Raw genomic sequence first — 19236 nt, 5'->3', positions numbered from 1 at the left:
GTTACATAACAGGACAGAGCTCAGACCAGTTTACCGACAATTCAAGCAGCTGTTAGACAGAATTCTCCCTACCTGACTTTCCCATCCAACCCACACACACACACACACAGAGACAGACACACACCCATTCCTCCGCCTACTCTCCTCCCTGTACGTCCACACAGCTTCGAAAATAAACAGAGCAATGAGGTTTCCTCAGTGTGTCCTTCCTTCCCGCTCTTCCTCTCCACACACAGACACACACTCACACACACACTCACATTCAGACAGCTCTCAGCAGAAAACTCCACTCTCAAGTCAGAGGAAGACACTTCAGGCTTCAGACCGAGAACAAACTGGTCGGAATTCTTCATTAAAGAAGCATGAGCACACAACTTCAGATCACGGTGCATCACCACAGCTGTTGTGACAGGACACAACAACACAACACAACCACCAGAGTCCAGCGATTCTTTCCTGAGGAATAGCACGTGAGGAAAAGTTCTTTACACAGAATTACGCAACAGTCCGACCTTCAGGAAGCAGGTTTCCCCCTCGCTTCACCTTTATTTGATTTATTTAATTAAAATGTTTGGATTTGGGACACAGTGCACAACGTGGACCTGCTCTGGGGTTTTGAGGATTCCACACAATCTGCTCAGATAATCCCTGATATATTATAATCCAGACGAACACACACCTGTGAGCTGGTGTTGACGTGGAGAAGGGATAATGATTAATTGAGCTGCTCAGGATGAAAGAGCTCAATGTCGTCCATATGACACTTGAGGCTAAGGGTGATGTTGTTTTAAACACTTATGATTGATGAAGGCTGGATTGTGTTTTGGTGGGTTTCAGGATTAGTTTGACAAATTTCATTGCTCTTGTGTTTACATCTGTTACATGTGCTTGAAATTGACATTTGCAAAAGAAACCAGAGCCGTGATTAACACCAGAATGCTCTAAAACAGCAACATTAAATTATCATTACACTTTTATAACGGCGGCTGCATTTCCTCACTGTTTTAATATTAATTGACATATACAGCGAAAAAGGTTTTCCCGGTTTTCTGTGCGCGTGCTGCAATATTGATTTTAGCCAGCAGGTGCCGCAACTGTGCAAATCTGTCACATTTAAAACTGATAATTGCTATTTTTATATTTTTTTTAGGGATAATTTCTCTGGTGACCTGTTGTACTTGTTGATCCAACCTGCAACTAAACCAGGATTACAAGTGAAACCTCTTGAAATGCATCCAATCTTATTCATCCTGATCCAATTAGTCAGTCTGATGTAATATAGTTAACACAACTTGTTAAATTTGCATGAATCTTAATTGTTTTTCATAGCTGCCCTGAATCTATGAAGTTAAATATTGACGCACGGTGTCGAGACGATTCATTCGCCCACGTTTGGTGATATTTATCAGAGGTGTGTGAACAAACACACACAGGGACAGACACACACACACCGGGCTGCTCGCTTCAAACTTCAGACCAGGATCTTGTCCAGGAGTCGTCCAGACGTTTCTCTGTTTAGTCTCTGCTCTGCTCTCAGACCCAGTGAAACCAGTTCATTCAGAAACAGCAGTGTGTCGCTCGGACGCACACAGACACACACTTCTGTTCTTGTGTCTTTACTTACGAGAAGACGTTTATTTCTTCAGATCAGCTGAAGTTTGATTTAACGCATTACACACACAGACACACACACACAAACACACACTTGCAGGTGGCGTGTCCTACCTTGGCGGCCACGATGCTGAGGCCCATGCCGTTGTGCTTCTTCAGGGTCACGGTGACAACCTCCGGGTCTTTCCTCATTGGCTGAAAAGAGAGATGGAGAGGAGAGAACAACTGTTAGTGAGGATGAAACCTCTTCGATGGGTGTAGAGCAGCCGAGGTGAAACTCTATGATCGCTCTCTGGCCGGAGCTCTATGGTTTCCTCTGAAATGCGACGGCCGAATATGAGACTGGAGTAAGAAGAGGGAGGGATGGGAAAAGGGAGGGAAGGAATGAAGGAGGGATAATGGAGAAAGGGGGAGACCACAGAGGAACCTGTGGTCGCTGGAATCGAGTCAAGAATGAGAAACCACATCATGGCTACCCACACACACACACAGACACACACACACTCCAGGGTTGGGTGACTGGCTGGAGAAAGAGAGACAGAAACAAAGACCAGAGGCAGGTTTCCCACATCTTGAAAAAAAACGTACTCTGACAAAGGAGACTCCAACACAAATAAGCTCCCGTCAGACGCCGACACGTCTCTAACACATTGTGTATTTTTGTGCGATGGTGCGTCGGCCGTCGTGTGTGGCTGGACGCCGCACAGAGCGGAGAGACGTCCGATGTGTTTCTGCAGGAACACCCAGAACCACACAAAGCTACAGAAACCACACGACAACTACAATACAACTACTGCTACAACAACACTGCAGTTACACTAAAAGACGAGTTAGACGACAACAAGACCGCACACCGGCTGCAACTACACGACAACGACCGCCCAGCTGGGACTTCTGTCCGAGGAGAAACTGAACCAGATGTTTACTCGTGGTTTGATTTCTTTAAAGCAGCTGTAACACAAAGTGTTTCTCTAATAATACTTTAGAATGTGTGTAGTGTAACAGGAGTCACTCGTGGTCCTGCTCAGGACACCAATCACAGCTGTAATGCTAACGTGCTACGCTAGCTGTCCATGCTATTCTGAATACACAGGAAATAAGCTCCAAATTCAGAAGATGCATCTGCCTCATTTCTCCAGAACCAGTTTGACCTGTAGGTGTTTTTTTTTATTGACTACCGCATGTGCTCGAGTATTTGTGTAAATGTGTGCAATTTCCACTACACACACACACACACAACTCTCACACTTTTGGTATGTAAACAAACTACATCACATCCAATCTGCTGATGTGGATGCAGGACACAACGGTGTTCATGGGGGGGGGGGGGGCACAAGAGCCTGAACACACACCATTAATCACAGTGTGTGTGTGTGTCTGTGACACCTGCATTATGTCGAGACTGCAGTCATGAAATAGTAGAACAGGGATAAACAGACCAATTACAGAGGAAGTGGCTGTGTGTGGAAGTTTGTTTCACTGTGTGTGTATGTGTGTTGCATCTGTGAAGGTTGTTATGAAAAGTAAATTGCTTCTGCTGAAGTGACTGTAATCACTGCCTACAAACTACGAGACCACACACACACACACACACACACACACACACACACACACACCTGTGTCCCCAATTGACATTTAAAAGATTGAAGGATTCAGGATCTGAAATATGTCCTCAAAGGGAAACCTATATAAATACACACACTATCTCACACACACACACACACACACACACAAGGATCCAAATTCAAAGGAACTTCCAGATTTAGACTTTTCTAAAAATAGTCTCTTGAGCCGTCAAATCGTCTCCTGCTCAGGAATTTTACCTTTTTTAGTCTGAAACTCACCTTTTCATTTTGTCCGTGACGCATGAACTCTCTCTCTCAGTTTCTCTCTCTCTCTCTCTCTCTTCAGTCCGGTAACTCAAGTATGATTTACATCTTCATAACTTACTGCTGATTTTACTGCTATATTTAGTTTTTCTAATTTTCTGCTCTGTTTTCTTGAAATTCCTCTTGACACTAACGTTTATCTTAAATCTGCTCAAACCATAATTGGTATCTTAGTTGATGCTGAATGTACTCTTTTAGTTGACCCCTCACATTATTTAAATGAGCATCTATTTATAAGGTTTTTGAAGGTTTAAACAAGTTCAATTTAATGAATCAGTTCCACGTCTTGTTTGTAGTTTTATTACAATGTGCAGATATCCACATCACTGAGAAAGAACTACAACACACAGAGACATTAAAAACTATGAACCCAAACCCTGTCACTACAAGCGTTCAGAGAGTGAATGAGAGACAGAGCAGGATGAAAGACGTTAGTGTCCTGAAGTTACTCTCCAGCAGAGACTCAAGAGTGTGTGTCCTCGCCTGTCACAGCCGTCACATCCACTCTGCACTTTGCTCTGCTCAGTTTCCAAGAGTCAGCATTATCAAACCTGCATCGAGTCCTCTGTGGTACCCGCTCTACCTGGGATAACCTGTCTGTCTGTGTGTGTCTGTGTGTGTGTGTGCGTGTGTGTCTGTGTGTTTATGACCTACCATCTCAGAGCTGTCGAGTGGAGAGAAGTGGGTTTCACACTCGGCTCCCTCAAAGTGAACGGTCCAGGTGCCGGGCGAACGAGGATGCGGAACTAACCGACAAAAACCTGTAAGAGAAAACACACAAGGTTACACACAAGGTTACACACACACACACACACACACATGGTTTAAAAGTGTTAAATTAAGTTTAAATATCAAACACCTGCTGCAGTGAGTCCAAAAATACAACAAACCAATAAACCTATTACTAATTTCTCAAAAAGAAAAACGCCATTTATAAATCCCTACAGCCCAAAGTTATGTCCGTATTGTTTCTAGAAAGATTTATTGATTTTCAGAATAAAAGCACTTATTCTTTACAAACTAATTGATTGTTTTTGCTTCAAAGAGTATGAAGAATAAACTTTAATCATATATATATTTCCACCTTTTTGACGGAGCTTTGCTAAAAATGTACCAAACCAAACACCGTCAGCTGACTCGTGCTCAGTGGTATTTCCACAACTAGATCACTGGTCTAGGTCCCAGTAGCATCACCTCTCTGCAGCAGCGGGTCCAGGAAGTCCTGCAGGCCGTTGGGGAGAGCGCGCACCACGTCGCAGGAGTAGCCGTCCTCCGGGAGGAGGAAAGGCAGCTGGAGGTCCGGGTCCTCCTCCAGCTGCACCTCTCTGCCGTCGCTCCTCGCCAGCTCGTCCGCCGTGTTCTCCGCCACCGCCACCACGTGGTCTATCAGCTCCTACACACACACCAGGAGAAACACACATCAGGGAAATGTTCTTTAACTCCACAATAAAGTGGTGTTTTTAATATGAGTGTGTCACGAGTTGAGACGTCTGTGTGTGTGTGTGTGAGACTCACAGGCGGGATGTAAGGCTCATCTGGAGCACAGTGGTAGTTGGTCATGAGGGCGTGAAGCTGCAGGGAGTTGAGCTTGAAGCAGGTGTTGTGGATGTTCTGCACATCCTGCATGGAGTACTTGTCCATGGTCAGCAGGGTGGTGGCCTGGAACAGAAACACACACACAAAGACAACTTAGAATTCCTCTACTTCACACAGAGCCGTAGGTTTCACATGTTCTCTGCCCGTGTCTCCTGCCGTCCCCACCTGGACGATTCGGCTGAGGTGGCAGTCGGCGGCGAGCTCCAGGCCCTGCTTCTCGGCCCAGGCCTCGATGTGGCTGAGCTGCTGGCGGAGGATGGCGCCCCAGTAGTGACAGCACAGCCCCGAGTCCGTGTCCGTCACCAGCTTGTTGAACAGCCACATGTTGATGAAGTGGAAGAGCTGCGAGAACAGCTGGATGGTCAGAGCGGCGTTGACCCGACACCGCCGCAGCAGCGACATGGCCCCCGTCAGCGTGTGCAGGACGTCCTCTGGAAGAGAAAATATCTTTTAATGTTTAATAAAGCAAGAATCGAAACATCTGTGTGCCTGTGTAAAACGACCCATATAAGGAGTAGGTTGAACTTTTAGAGTTTAAGATTAATTAAATTCTTGGTTTACACGTAGGAACTGAGATTGATGTTTCTGTCTGAAGGCATTACAAGATAAACCTGTGTTATCAATAAGTTATGAACAATACAGGACAAATTAAAACATCTTTGGACAGTTGGACGTCTTCTCTGTGCGTTTCTGTGTTTGTATATTTTACCTATCTTGGGTCTCTGTGGATTATGCTCCTCTGGGTCGTCCAGGAAGGCGGGCATATAGTTATTCAGATCAGCCTGGAGACAGTGAACCAGGTATCTGCAATCACACGTCACAGTTTGTTAGAGACAAACACAAATATGAATCATCGTCAAACCACAAACAAAGCTCTGCATTCCATCTTCACTTCATTGACATCAAAATATCCTTATCCTTTGATCCATCAGGTTCATATAATGCCCCATAATTTGACGTGACTTAGAAAAACTTCCACAGAGAACTGATAAAATTCCCTGACTTCCCCTGGTGTGACTGCATCTCTTAAAGATCCCATGAAATCCCACAACTCCCACAACATCCAGTCGCACAACCACAACCGCACACACTCGGACTGACTTGAAGGCCATCTGGACCAGATGGGCGAGGATGTCCTGGGCGTCCAGCGTGATGCGGCTCAGGTCTCGGTCCTGCTTGACGAAGTTGAGCAGCTCCGAGGCGTTGGCCATCCAGAAGGCCAGCGCTCCCGCGATGTTCTTCTGCTTCTGTAACGCACCAATCAGACAGAAGACACAGGGAGGAGGCTGTTAGAGCGGGGGGGCCAAAGGAGGAGGAGGAGTTAAAATAAAAGAAGACAGGGGTTTCTGTTTGAGTGGCAGCCAGAAGGAGCAGTTTGTTACTTCAGGGATAGACTCGTGCCCCCCCCTCCCCCTCCCTCCAAGCCAACCCAGAGGCCAGAGGATTGGTCACCACTGTCACTTTAAATCACACGATCAGGCAAAGTGGAATTTCTTCACATTTTATTAATAAAGTTTGAATTTTTACAGAAACAGTGAGACAATAGTGACCAATCCTTCTCACTCCCAGGCACAAGTTTATTCACCAGGTCACCAGACACCACCCCCCCCCGTACAGGTTCAGATCTCTTTTTTTTTGTATTGTTTAGACTGTAGACTTTCACATATATTCACAATTTAACCACAATTTAAATGTTAAACATAACAACGTGCTCCTCTCTGATCCTCAACACGATAATTTTCAAGGAATATAAATCAACAACAGCTGCATAATCGAAATCTCCTCTAAGTTTAATGTCTGTTATCGTTGTTTAGTCTTCTGCATTAGCTCCACCTGGTGGACAACAACTAGCTGCAGTTGTTTTGTTCACATGTCAACAGGCTTATTTTTTCATAATCTCGTTTAAATATGTGGTGGAAACAAAGGCTAACAAAGGTCTGCAGGAGTCTTTGAGTTCCTAGAAAAAGTTCCTGCGCCTTAATTTGGTCAAAAGGTAATTTAAATCCGTGAGTAAAGGAAGAGCCGAAAAAAGTTATAAATATCTACATTTATTTTTCCAACCAACATTAAGCCCTCAATTTAATTCGGTAGAGTTTCCTTTTTAAATCTAAATCTTTAAGAAATACTGTGATGCTCAGGGATACGTTTATTTGTTTTCTTAATGAGAGTTTGAAGTAAAAGACGCGTTTAACCTCTTTCAGGTCACGTCTGACTGTGGAAATCCGTTAATTAGCTCAGCTTATGGAATCGACTGAAAACTACATTTAAATCTGCGTAATTAAACGTCTATAACGTCTTTGTTTAATCCATAAAAAACAATAATTTGTGGTTTTACAGAGGGTTTGTGTGTTTTGGAATGGAAGCAGTGAAGTCTTGAAGAGATTATTTTTTTAACAGAACCACTCTAGGCGTTTTCCTGTTCCCTAGTTTTTACGCCAAACTAAGCAAATTATTCACAAAGACTTTTAAGACTGCAATGAATGAAATTTAAGACCTAGTTCAAGTACAACAATTATAATTAATGAACATTAACATAATTAAGACCTACCTACACCAATTTAAGACTTAGATTATTAAATATTAGACTTTTTAAGACCCTGCAGAAACTCTGAATTAAAGTCGTAAATAACCAATTAGAGCCTTTTGCAGATTAAAGTGATAAAAGTAAAGGAGGAGCAAGTTTTCATTTATATGCAATAATAATAATAATATCAGAGAATGGTCAGCGATGGTGGAGCATGTGTCGGTCTACAGTCTAAAGAACAGTAACCTGTTTTTAAAGGGGGGGAGAGAGCTCAGTGTCTAAGGAGCTGATTGGTTAATAACCCCGCCACTCACAGAGGGAGGAATGTGCAAAGCCCGCCCCCCCGCCCCTGCACTCATCTATCCCCGCCTTGAAAACAAAAAAACTTAAAAGAAATCAAACAAAAACAAGGAAGAGGAAACACAACCCTCTTCGTTCAGAGCAGCCAGAGAATGAGAGATGGAGCCAAGTGCATCCAAAATGAAAAACATGACATTAAAACACGGAGGGAAACATTTGAAAACACAGAGAGATGGTTTCCACACGTTAAATGGACGTCAGACACGTGAAGCAGAGGAGGTGGGGGAGCTCAGAGGGACGCAGGACCCGTCTCTCATCCACACTGTTGAGTCGCAGCAGCAAGACGTGATGTCACACAAAATGGATGCCAGAATTAAAGATGGAGCAACGAGGGAAAAGAGTGGGTGCTTTGGTTTGTGCTCTTTTTTTTTTGGCAGGGTTTTTGGTTTGTTTGTTTTTAGTACCAGGCAGGTCCAGGAAGCTGAATGGAATTAGTTTGGGCAGATGTTGCTGTTGTTGCTTAGTTTTCCAGCTGTGGGTAGGACGCGTTATTATTATCATGGCTTTATTTTACATTTCTGTTAGAATGGAGAAAAAGAAGCAGCAGCAACAATGAAGGGCTGGTCAAGAAGCAGAGAGAGAGAGAGAGAGAGAGAGAGAGAGAGAGAGAGAGAGAGAGAGAGAGAGAGAGAGAGAGAGAGGTAAAGAGAGGTGGAGATTAATAGAGGAGGGCAGAGAGGGTGATAGGGTTGGGCGACACGATCTCACATTATCACTGATTTAAATCTGATTTAAATTTGCCTTCAAAAGGGATTTGGTTTTCTTGTAAAACAGAAAGATTAGAAATAAGCATCACGAAGAAATATAAATATTAATATCCAGCAGTTTTGCAAATGTAGAAAGAAAAGGTACCAAAAATCTACATATGACAAAAATAAATGAAGGGCGTTAATACATGTTTTTGTTTATCTACCAAATTCACTGATTACAGGAATAGGGCCACTTAGTCCCTTCTGCTTAATAAATATACTGATATCAATTAGTGTAAGAATATTAACATTTAAATTTCCTTCTAGCAATTTGCAATGTTTGATTCACACAATAAGGTTCTAAAATTAGCCTTTATCATTTGTCATTAACTCAAATTCACAAAAAACAATACTCCCAATATCTTTGAAACCATGTGATCCAATTTGTGAATTCAATTGTTAAATTGTAAACAGATAAATTTAATAATTCTTCTCTGATTCGCAGCTCATAATAATTTCCCACATCAAAAGACGATGTTCTACAGTGATATTCTTCTCAATTTATTGTATAACATTACACTTAACATTAAGATGAATAAACAATAACTGGCAGGAAAGTTACTTGGATTTTCTTGTACAAATGTTTTTATGCATGTCGCCTAAACCGAGAGAGGGAGAGAGAGAGAGAGAGAGAGAGAGAGAGAGAGAGGTAAAGAGAGAGCGAGTGAGGTAGACGAGTCTGTAGCAGCCGTATCATGATGTGCTATCCTACCTGATCCCCTTCAGGAATCTCCTGGATGGAAGGAAGAAGAGGAAGAAGAAGAGGAGGAGGAGGAGGAGGACACATTCACAGGACAGAGAGAAAACACGTCAACAGCTACAGTATGGACACACACACACACACACATACACACACTATGACACACATGGTCATGGTTTACAATGTGGCGTCCCGGTGAATCGGTTAAATCATGACTGATGGACCTCAGATGTTTCGAAGGTTTCGAAATTGAATTTAAAGTATATAAGTCTTTGTGATGCTTATTCTCACTGTTTAACACCAGAAATACCGCTAAGCAAGTCTTAGTGTTGTGTGAAATGTATAAATAAAGAGCAGAGGATCACTGACAACAAAGAAATCCAGGTATTCATATCAACTTTACCTTCAAACATCAATAACATGTTACACGTTGGGACAAAGCAGTAAATCCTGCATCATGCAGCCGTTAATGGGAGTAAAGGCAGCCTCTCGGTTAGTCAGAGGAAAACAATGCTCAGGTTTAAACAGATAATCTGGATAAAGCTCGAACTTCTGAATATCTGACAAAGATGGACGCAGCAAAACCTTCAGCAAAACACAGTCAGTGAGGAGAACCACCGGGAGCAGCGACAACAACAGTGAGAGGTGGAAGCTATAAGACTAGTGCTCACTGGGTGTTTAAATTATTATGCTTCATCCATACAACCATGTTTATCCCTACCGCCTACACTACTCTGGAGTTTGGGGAGTTTGGAAATGGTGGTGACCTTGTTTTGGTTTGAAGACTCTGGGGCTGTGTTGTCATCAACGGGAAAGAAACTAGTTCTAGATGTTAACATCGGAAAATATGTGGGTATGGATGTAGTTCTTTCTGAAACATTTAATTATTGTTAAATCCAGAAGTAAGCGAGGGAGTGAAGGCACAGACTTATGAAGAATGAGTTATGTAACAAACATCTATTATATTGTCACATATAAGTGTTTCATCCACACTATCCTGAGTCATGGCAGGCTTCACACCTCGAGCACTGACACTGACAGGGAGACAGACACGACACAGAAGCACAGACGGGGACGTGGGAGGGAACTGTGGAGACACAAACATGCAGACGAGTGTACACAACTTACAACTACTGCACGTGGTAGTTTGTAAAAATTCAGTTAATGAGAGGGGGGGGGTTGACACATCAGATAATACATCACATTTCAACACAAGCAGGAACCGGCACCGTGGAGGAGAGCGGCTGAACTAACGGCAACACAACGAGGTAATGTGAGTGACTTGTGAGATTAATGTGACAACAAACGACAAAAAGATATGAAAGAGCAGCGGTACTGACCTGGATGACGCCTTCCATCATGCTCACCATCTTGTTCACGATGGCGATGACCTTGTGCGTCCTCTCGGAGGGCGACATGTCCGGCCGGTACGTCGGCGACAGGATGTAGCGGGCGGCCATGTACAGGACGTACGTGGGGGAGAGTTTGAAGTGAACGGTGGAGCTGTTGGTGTAGTTGATGATGGCCGACAGGAAGGTGTCTTCAGCTGGTGGGAAACACACACAATCACATTATTAGATCTGGGGCACGTGCAGTGAAATCCACTTGAAGTAAAGGACACGGATTGTGAGAGATCCCATCTTTGAGCCGTTTGTTTGAGTCCCTATTGGCGGTCGCTCATGTGGGATGAAACCACTCGGACTGTGGTACCAGTTGCTCCCAGTTTAGTTTGGCTGGTGGAAGTCAAACTCGCTGCAGCTGCTCTACGACAAACTCCTCCCATGAAAACCTGGAGGAGCAGAGATCTGAGAGTCTCCACCTCCGCATGTGCATCGTCCTCCCAAACAAACTTTCCGGGGACTTTTTGAGTGTGTGGTTTCTCCTACTGCATTGTGGGTATTGGCACTATCCGCCCCGCGACCGACTACAACCCGGCTTCAGCTGGAAAAACAGATGATCTCACACGATACCAAATATATATACACATGCAGACACATTAAGGCCCGGAGGACACAGAGAGTCAATAAACTGAAATGTTACACAGACGGAATAAACGGCTTAGAGCAACATGGAGGGTGTGGGAAACGTCAGGCTGCGGGAAACCTGGAACTAATTTATAACTAATTTTAACGAGGAAATAAAACAGCGCCGACCGAATCCACGTCGTGCTCGATACATCAGTTTGTTTAACGTGGCCAAACCAACCAACCATCTGCTGCTAGGTTCATGTAGAAGCTGATTTGTTCTGTCAGACGGACGGATGAGTTGATGCTTTCTTTATTTCTATTGGATATAATATAATTAAATGAAAAATGAGCAGCAGAAGTTAAGTGACCAGTTTGTGTTGAATGGAAATTAGACAACGACAAAGACAAGAAATTATCTGGAAGATGGAATTCAATGTTGTAAATCAGCCAATATGAGATTTTGAGGTGCTATTAAAATTTTGAGACAACGCAGCAAAGATTTAATTTAAATATATATTTATTTTCTTACTTTAAGTTCTGTATACTTTGTTTTATTTGTGTTTTAAGTGGATTTAATGCATCTAAAGCTAAATAGGAAGGAACGTTTTCTGTCTTTGTTAATAAAAATCAATATCTATAAAAAAAGATTATGAAAATTACTTTAATTCAGTGCTGAATTATATCAAGGCTCAAATTTTAACTATATTTCCCAGACTGTTGTTTTCTATAATCAGATGTTTTATTATGAACCACTGCAGAGGCATCACTAGTTCCTGTTCACTGTAAACATAACTAATTTTAGGTTCAATAGTTTCCAGCTATTGACCGGGTCCCCAGTGAGGGGGACGGACAGAGAGACGGACGGAGACACGTGAGCACTTACAGTTGTCTCTGAACTCGATGCCGGCCGGCAGAGTCAACTCTGTCCTGTCTGCTGAAATGTCCTGAGACCTGACGAGAGACACAAGAACACAGTGAGGAGGGAAGAGAAGAAACAAACTGTGGACAGAGAGGAGGAGGACGAGCTGGGGATGAAGAGGAGGAGGAAGAGGAGGAGGAGGAGGAGGAGTGTCTGACCTGCTGTCCTGCTGCTCTCCTCTCATCATGGGTTTGACCATCCCTCGCTCCATTTCCAGTTTTCCTGAGCTCTGCACAAACACAAACCGCAGCCGTGTGAAGCAACGTCGACAAAATCTAATTTCACTCTAATTTCATTTACAACAGATGAACCTAAATTTAGAACACACACACACACACAAACACACACAAACACAAATGTGGATGAGGACGACTGTACCGTGAGGCTTCGGTCACGCTTCGATGTGTTTGTATATACAATGCAGCCCGATGCTAAACAGACAACCAGACTCTGTGGGGGGGGGGGTTTGTTCTCGTGTGGCCGGAGACGTCTCATGTTAGATTAACTCACAGGAGTCACAAGGAATCAATACAACATGGAACAGAAGCTGCTTTAAGGCTTTTGGTTTGTTTCTTTAATAAAAATCTACAAGAGTCTGAAGCTGCTTCAGTCATTCAAAAAGTCATTCGCTGCAAAACTGTATTCATGTTGGGCTTCATTTGTTAACATAACTTTTAATAACTCCAGCTTGCTCATTCAATATGAGCAACTGTATTTGATATTTAACAACCAGTCGCTTGAAAAGTCAGTATTCATACCAGAACTGATTCAGTGGATTCGACCGGTGCATCCCAACAATCAAACTACTGTTAAACCTGCTTTTTGCAAGTTATACAATATTTTGACACATGTAAACTCATAGCGAGTGTGTGTCTGTGTGTGTGTGTGTGTGCGTGTGTGTGTGTGTGTTACCTTGCTGGTCGGCAGTGCCGCTCCACTGTGGACGTCCCCGTGAAGGTCGAAGGTGGTTTCTGGTACGCTGCTGCAGAGAGACAGACACATGCAGCAGTTCAGAAGAGGAACTGTGCTCCACACAGCGGACTTTTCAATACTGACAACGACAAGCGCTCAGACTTAATCCACACAAACACACACACACACACACACTTATCTAACTGGTTCTCAGGGAGGAGCGCTGGATCAAAGATGCAGTAATGACTTACTAATACATGCAGAAAGATAGTTTACTAAATAAACATTGCACACATACTTACATAACCGTCTAATTATGTATAGGGAAGCCACACAAGGAGTCATGTGTGTGTGTGTGTGTGTGTGTGTGTGTGTGTGTGTGTTTGAGTGACAGTAATTGAGTGTGACAGCGGCTGGGTTTAAAAGGCAGGCTTCTGCTTTTCACGCCCCATATGACACGAGGGCATCAATGTCAAACAAAACCACAAAGTGTGTGTGCTCGGTCAAGGTCACGTACACAATCACCACCAGCAGCAGCAGAAGTAGGTTAAACCATTGACAACACATCTACGCTCACACACAGAGAGAAATGAGACAGATTCTCTTTAACACACCACAGGGAGAACACAACTCTATCAAGGGGCCAGTTCAGTCGGTATCACAGTAATGTCTCTAATGCGACGGCTGGAACCGCTTCTCTCTGGCAAGAAGCCTGATGTCAGATGGAAGTGATGATGATGCTACTCGCCTTCGACTGTCCGGGTTTCGGTCTTTGCAAGAGTCGGGTTTGAAAAGAATCTGCAGGACGTGCACGGTTTAGAGAACTGGAGGTCGTCCCGGAAAATCCATATTGGTTGAGCTCTGTCTTCAAGTTTAGTTTTCTTATCCTGAAACCTGTCACCGAATGCCCGAAGGCTTTTCTTTGCAGAACTCACCGGCATATTCAGATTTCAGAAATGGCTCTTCCACTTGCAGAGTTGAAACATGCAGAGTGTTAGCACACAATGCTAAACTTGACTAGCCCGGTTCAAGCAGCTCCACAGCAACAAGACGCTTCTCAGACATTTTCCTTGTGATAACTTGTTTAATGTTGTCTCTGTCTGGCTGAGCAATAGAACTCCACATCTGAGTGTAGACTTAGTCCAGTTATCCAGTTTAGCTGCATGTTTCCAGCTGTAATGATGCTCGATGCTCGGTGGAGTGGGTGTGTTTCTTTATCCTAGCTGTGACCTGGCATAAACAGAAAGGGACCTCTCACTCTGAAGGACGTGAGAGTCTCTGATTTTCTTTTATTGCAAAACAAAAATCTATCTCCGTCATGAGAATGTCTTGTATTCATCCAGACTTCCTGTTTTCTCTCCTGTCATTCTCCTCTCTCTCTCTCTCTCTGGGACTAATTCTAAATTCTGGTGAAGGTCCCGACTAAGAAGCAGCAGATTAAGGATCTGAACAAGATCCTTGTTTGGATTGCCAAATCTCTCCAACTTAAAAAATCTGACGTCGGGCCAAACCGTGTCTCTAATCGTCCTAAACGTCGTGAGGAGTCGTCTCCAGTTTGACAGAGAACAGGTATCTGTGTAATTTTGAATGTCAGAAAGTTGAACAGGAGCCCAGAACATGACAGAGATCCACATCCACAGCTTCAGGCCCAGATTCCAGACTGAAGTGTCACCGGGCGGCACCAAGTGACATGTGGCGTCACAGACTTTCTTTCAACTTCCAGCTCACTTGTCATCGATCAAACATCAATTTGTTTGTGGTCAACATCATGCAACTACAAATAATCAGCTTTGTTGCAGTGTAACACACTTAAAGATATCATAATCTAATCAAATTAAATGTTTCAAGACAAACTGAGTTCACGGGAAAAGCTCCAACTGACTCATCTCAATGATTTCATCTTCGTCTGTGGTTGAAAGTCTTCATCAAAATCACCAGTTGAGTGTTTTTTGTTTTGTGATGCAAACTTGTAGTGCAGAATTAAAAACTATTGCTCAAACAGCAACAGGATGTAAGAGCCTCATCGAAACTTATGATTATCTTTGTGTCATCGTTCAATTTGGGATTTAAAAATAGTTATAAAACACATAAAATCTGTTATTTGGTGTCTTTTCAATTGGTGCTCAATTTAAAATTATCTTCTAAAAATACATGCTGCAGCTTCAGCCTTGATATTGACTAAAGAAATAATGTCTTCCTCTAAATACTCGAACAATCGTTAAAGATCTTTAACATAACTTTAAAATGTTTACAATAGAAGCTGAAGCAGTATTTGTATTTCTGGTCATATAAGATATTTACTTCATGCGGAACCGGAGCAGTAAATTAAAGCGTCGGTTACTTACACAGCTCAGTTTGTCAGTCAGCCATCCATTGAGTAGTTTAAAGGTCCATTCAATTCAAATGTCCCTCTCCCCCGTCGGCCTCACTCTTCTCCTCTTATCTGGAGTCCGCTCTCTTTCTTTCTTTCTGTCGTCAAGTGTGTGAAGCATGAGGCCACACCCAACACCATGTTGATCAGATTAGAGGGCGGCCCTCCTTACCATAACCCTAGACCTGATCTCTTCCTCTCATTTCCTCATTCTCTCAACCCCAGATCTGCCTCCTCCCCCTTTTCCTTGCCTTCATCTTTGGCAGCGCCTGCCAACTCCAGACCTCACCCTCTCCTCCCTTGTTCCAACAAAAAAACGCCCTCCCCTTTTTTTTTCTGTTCGAAAAATTGGAGAAGTGTGTGTCTGTGTGTGTGTGTGCAGGAGATGAAGAGGAAGAATAGTGGGCGGATAAAAGGGGAAAAGAGGAGGAAGAAAGCAAATGCAGAAAACAGAAGAGCGACAGAACACTCACCCAGACTTGTTCCGGGTCCTCATCATAGCCGCCGGTTCCCTCTTCGCTCCCTGGTCGAACATCGGGTCCACGAACTTGAAGACGTGAACAGAGCCGAACTGGAGGGTGGAGCCCGGGCGCAGCACCGTGGTCTCAGCGATGCGTTGCCCGTCCACGAAGGTGTCGGCGTCGGGGCCGTGTGGCGTCACGGTCACCATCCCCTCACTGTGCATCAGGTTGCAATGATGGGGAAGGATCCCCGGGCCGAGCAGCTGGAGGCAAACACAAAAGAGACGTCAGCACAATAAACTACACACAAATATTACAGCGACTACAACAGGGGCAAAGGTGACGCTCCTCTTAAAAGTCAAAATGAAACAGAAAATGTATTATTTGTCTCCTCCCACTTATAACACAGACTCAAGAAAGACAGTTCTGGGCTTTATGTTTAGTTTAATTTAGTTTCTACATTCTTTTACAGCAAGAACATTTGTTATTTCAGCTCGAGCCGTGTGTGTGTCTGTGTGTCTGTGTGTGTGTGTGTGTGTCGTACCTGAATGGCTCCGTCCTCTGTGCAGTCTGAGCCGACCTCCGTGATGCTTTGCTGAAGCCGGTAAAGCTTTGGTTTGTCCCGTGAGTCCGACCCGTCTGGACAAATGAAAACATTCATTAATCACTCGATCAACATTTTAAACAATTAGCACAAGTTCAAACTTTAACACTCACACATTACACTCATTTAAACATTAAAGAGTCAATAGGAACTGGTGTGTACTGGGATGTGCACGGCTAGTGTGGCAGAGACGTGTGTGGCTGCAGTGCAGTTATTGATTATTAGTAATCAGGAGTTTAGTAAAAAAGCAAAGCGGCAAATTAGTTCACTGAGGAAAAACATTGTTCATGGGGGGAAAAGCAAATCCTGTGGGAAGATGCATGCACCACCTTTTAGAAGGTGGTTAGAGGTTTTTCTAACATCCATTTACACATTTACATTTAATGAGGAAAGAAAAACCTCAAACCAGCTTTTAAAGATAATAACTGAAATCATGAGGCAGCTAATGTTACAGGGCTTCCAGGAAAGCTTGACTTTGTACAGTAACATAATAAGACTTGAGAAGGAAGAAGACACTTTGCTGCACTATTAAATCCAAAATGATGCTGCATGCCAATTCTTAAATACTAATATTCTCTGTGGCATCAAATTATTCTGTAACGAAATACGTATGCGACTCAGTTTTCTGCTTTTTCCTCCCATGTATCCTGAGTGTACATTATGAAAATGATCATAAACAATACATCTGCAGATTCAGTGAAAGGATAATGAATCATCTTTTTAATTTGTTTGTAAGATTAATACATCTATAAAAAAAGGGGAAGATGTTTTTTTGATCTATGTCGGCCAAAGGGGGAGTCGAGAGAGGGGGGGTCACTGCAACTCCCCCCCACAACTCCCATCAGCCATTGCAACGGACACAGAGGAGGTGTGGTGGATTTTTACCTTCATGGTGGCGATATGCGTAGTAGGCATAGTGATTCCCTCGCCCTAGGCAGGCAGGCGGGTGCAGAGGAAGGAGAAGGACACATGCACAAGGCCCATCACACACACACACACACACACACACACACACACACACACACACACACACACACACACACACACACACACACACACACACACACACACACACACACACACACACACACACACACACACACACACACACACACACACACACACACACACACACACACACACACACACACACACACACCATGCCGTAGGAAGGTGGGAAAAAAACAGACATAGCATAGGGTAAAAATGCAGCAAGGAGGAAATATGCAGCATTACCTTGTTAACCCATTATTCGCATGGAAGGCCAACAAACACACTCACACAGACACACACAATATTCCTGTGGCCCTTTCACTGTCTATACTTATTTAGCAACTTAATGGAAATATTAGTGGATATCATGAAAAGGCTGGACAGGAAACATTTAATTTAAAACATGAAGAATCCTAAACATTGGATTTCTGACACTGAGATCTGGCTTTCTCTAAATTGATCACCAAGCAAGGTACAGGAACAAACGCACAATCACTCACACACACAGACCCACACACACAACCAGGAACCCTGCACCAAGTAACTGTTCCCATCTTGGCTGTTTTGAAACCCGTCATCCTGACAGTGGATGAAGTAGATGTGTTAGTAAATGTCTGGACAAGACAAACTGGTTTTCCCCAAAACCATCCCAGCACCACACTGTGATGAAGCGTGGTGCTGGGAGGCGTTTGGGTCACGGTCACGTCCGATAGGTTAACGTCACGAGGGGGCAACAGACAGAGGAGGATCATGAGAAAATGGATCAGTAGCAAGAAACAAGCTGTTAGGGCTGGAAAATGTCACATTGAGCAAGACTCAGGTGAAGATGGACTTCATACACTTGAGGGGACAAGTGTATTTTCATCCATGATTGACACTGGACAATACTGGGATGTTATTCTGAATTCTAAAACACTTATTTATTGCAACTTACCTTGTGCTGTTCTCTTCATTGTCGACCTTCAACCTACTCTTTTTAACTGATGTAAACTTTTAGATTCTCATTAGATTTCCTCAGTTTTTCACACTGGATTCTGGAAATTCCAAAATAAATCAACCACCTTCTATCGCTGTGTTCAATCTGTGTTACTGAGATTTTGCACACATGAGTATGCACATAACTCAGGATGCTCTTCCAGAGAACCTGAACAGATTCCTCTATGTAAGCTGATAATTAATACTGGCCTTGCTTTAGTTAAAAAGGATTTAATGCATCATTGAATGAGGGGGAAATTGTGTTTTTCTTTTGTGGCTCAGAGCAGAGCAATAACATCTGTTGTGGAAGATTCCAGGACATAGAACGAAGCCGTATTACTCGGGGGTGTTGATGAATGGAAGTCATGAAGAGGCTGGAAACAGTCTCATCCAGAGGTAAATACAGATGTGTTTGTAGGAGTAGTAGATCTCATCCGTCCCCCCCCCCCCCCCCCCCCTGCCAGTGGTTTTCACTGAGTGAGTTTACCGGTAGGAGCAGGAACCACAGAACAGCTGGGAACCATAATGTGACCACATGTGAATCACTCACCTCGGCATGGAATGAAAGTCGGTCTCACCTTTGGTTAACCCTGAATGATATTTAC

At 43.5% G+C, this 19236-nt stretch overlaps 1 protein-coding gene across 3 annotated transcripts in view; it reads right to left on the bottom strand.

Moving 5' to 3' along the window:
* The window catches only part of afdna (afadin, adherens junction formation factor a), a 65753-nt gene that overhangs the window by 19353 nt on the left and 27164 nt on the right, over positions 1-19236 (bottom strand). For all 3 annotated transcript variants that reach the window (XM_053445199.1, XM_053445200.1, XM_053445201.1), the window contains exons 9-22: positions 16604-16698; positions 16072-16322; positions 13228-13297; positions 12474-12544; positions 12280-12347; positions 10770-10975; positions 9442-9462; positions 6198-6343; positions 5806-5900; positions 5262-5527; positions 5016-5159; positions 4695-4893; positions 4155-4261; positions 1726-1806 (exon numbers count right to left, since the gene is read on the bottom strand). In XM_053445199.1, coding sequence (XP_053301174.1) covers positions 1726-1806; positions 4155-4261; positions 4695-4893; positions 5016-5159; positions 5262-5527; positions 5806-5900; positions 6198-6343; positions 9442-9462; positions 10770-10975; positions 12280-12347; positions 12474-12544; positions 13228-13297; positions 16072-16322; positions 16604-16698 — 1820 coding nt within the window. The remainder of the gene's footprint in view (positions 1-1725; positions 1807-4154; positions 4262-4694; positions 4894-5015; positions 5160-5261; positions 5528-5805; positions 5901-6197; positions 6344-9441; positions 9463-10769; positions 10976-12279; positions 12348-12473; positions 12545-13227; positions 13298-16071; positions 16323-16603; positions 16699-19236) is intronic.

Source organism: Pleuronectes platessa, chromosome 17 (assembly GCF_947347685.1).
Source record: "Pleuronectes platessa chromosome 17, fPlePla1.1, whole genome shotgun sequence".
Taxonomy (NCBI): domain Eukaryota; kingdom Metazoa; phylum Chordata; class Actinopteri; order Pleuronectiformes; family Pleuronectidae; genus Pleuronectes; species Pleuronectes platessa.
The sequence above is the reverse complement of the archived record's forward strand: the minus strand, read 5'-3'. Positions and strand labels throughout refer to the sequence as shown.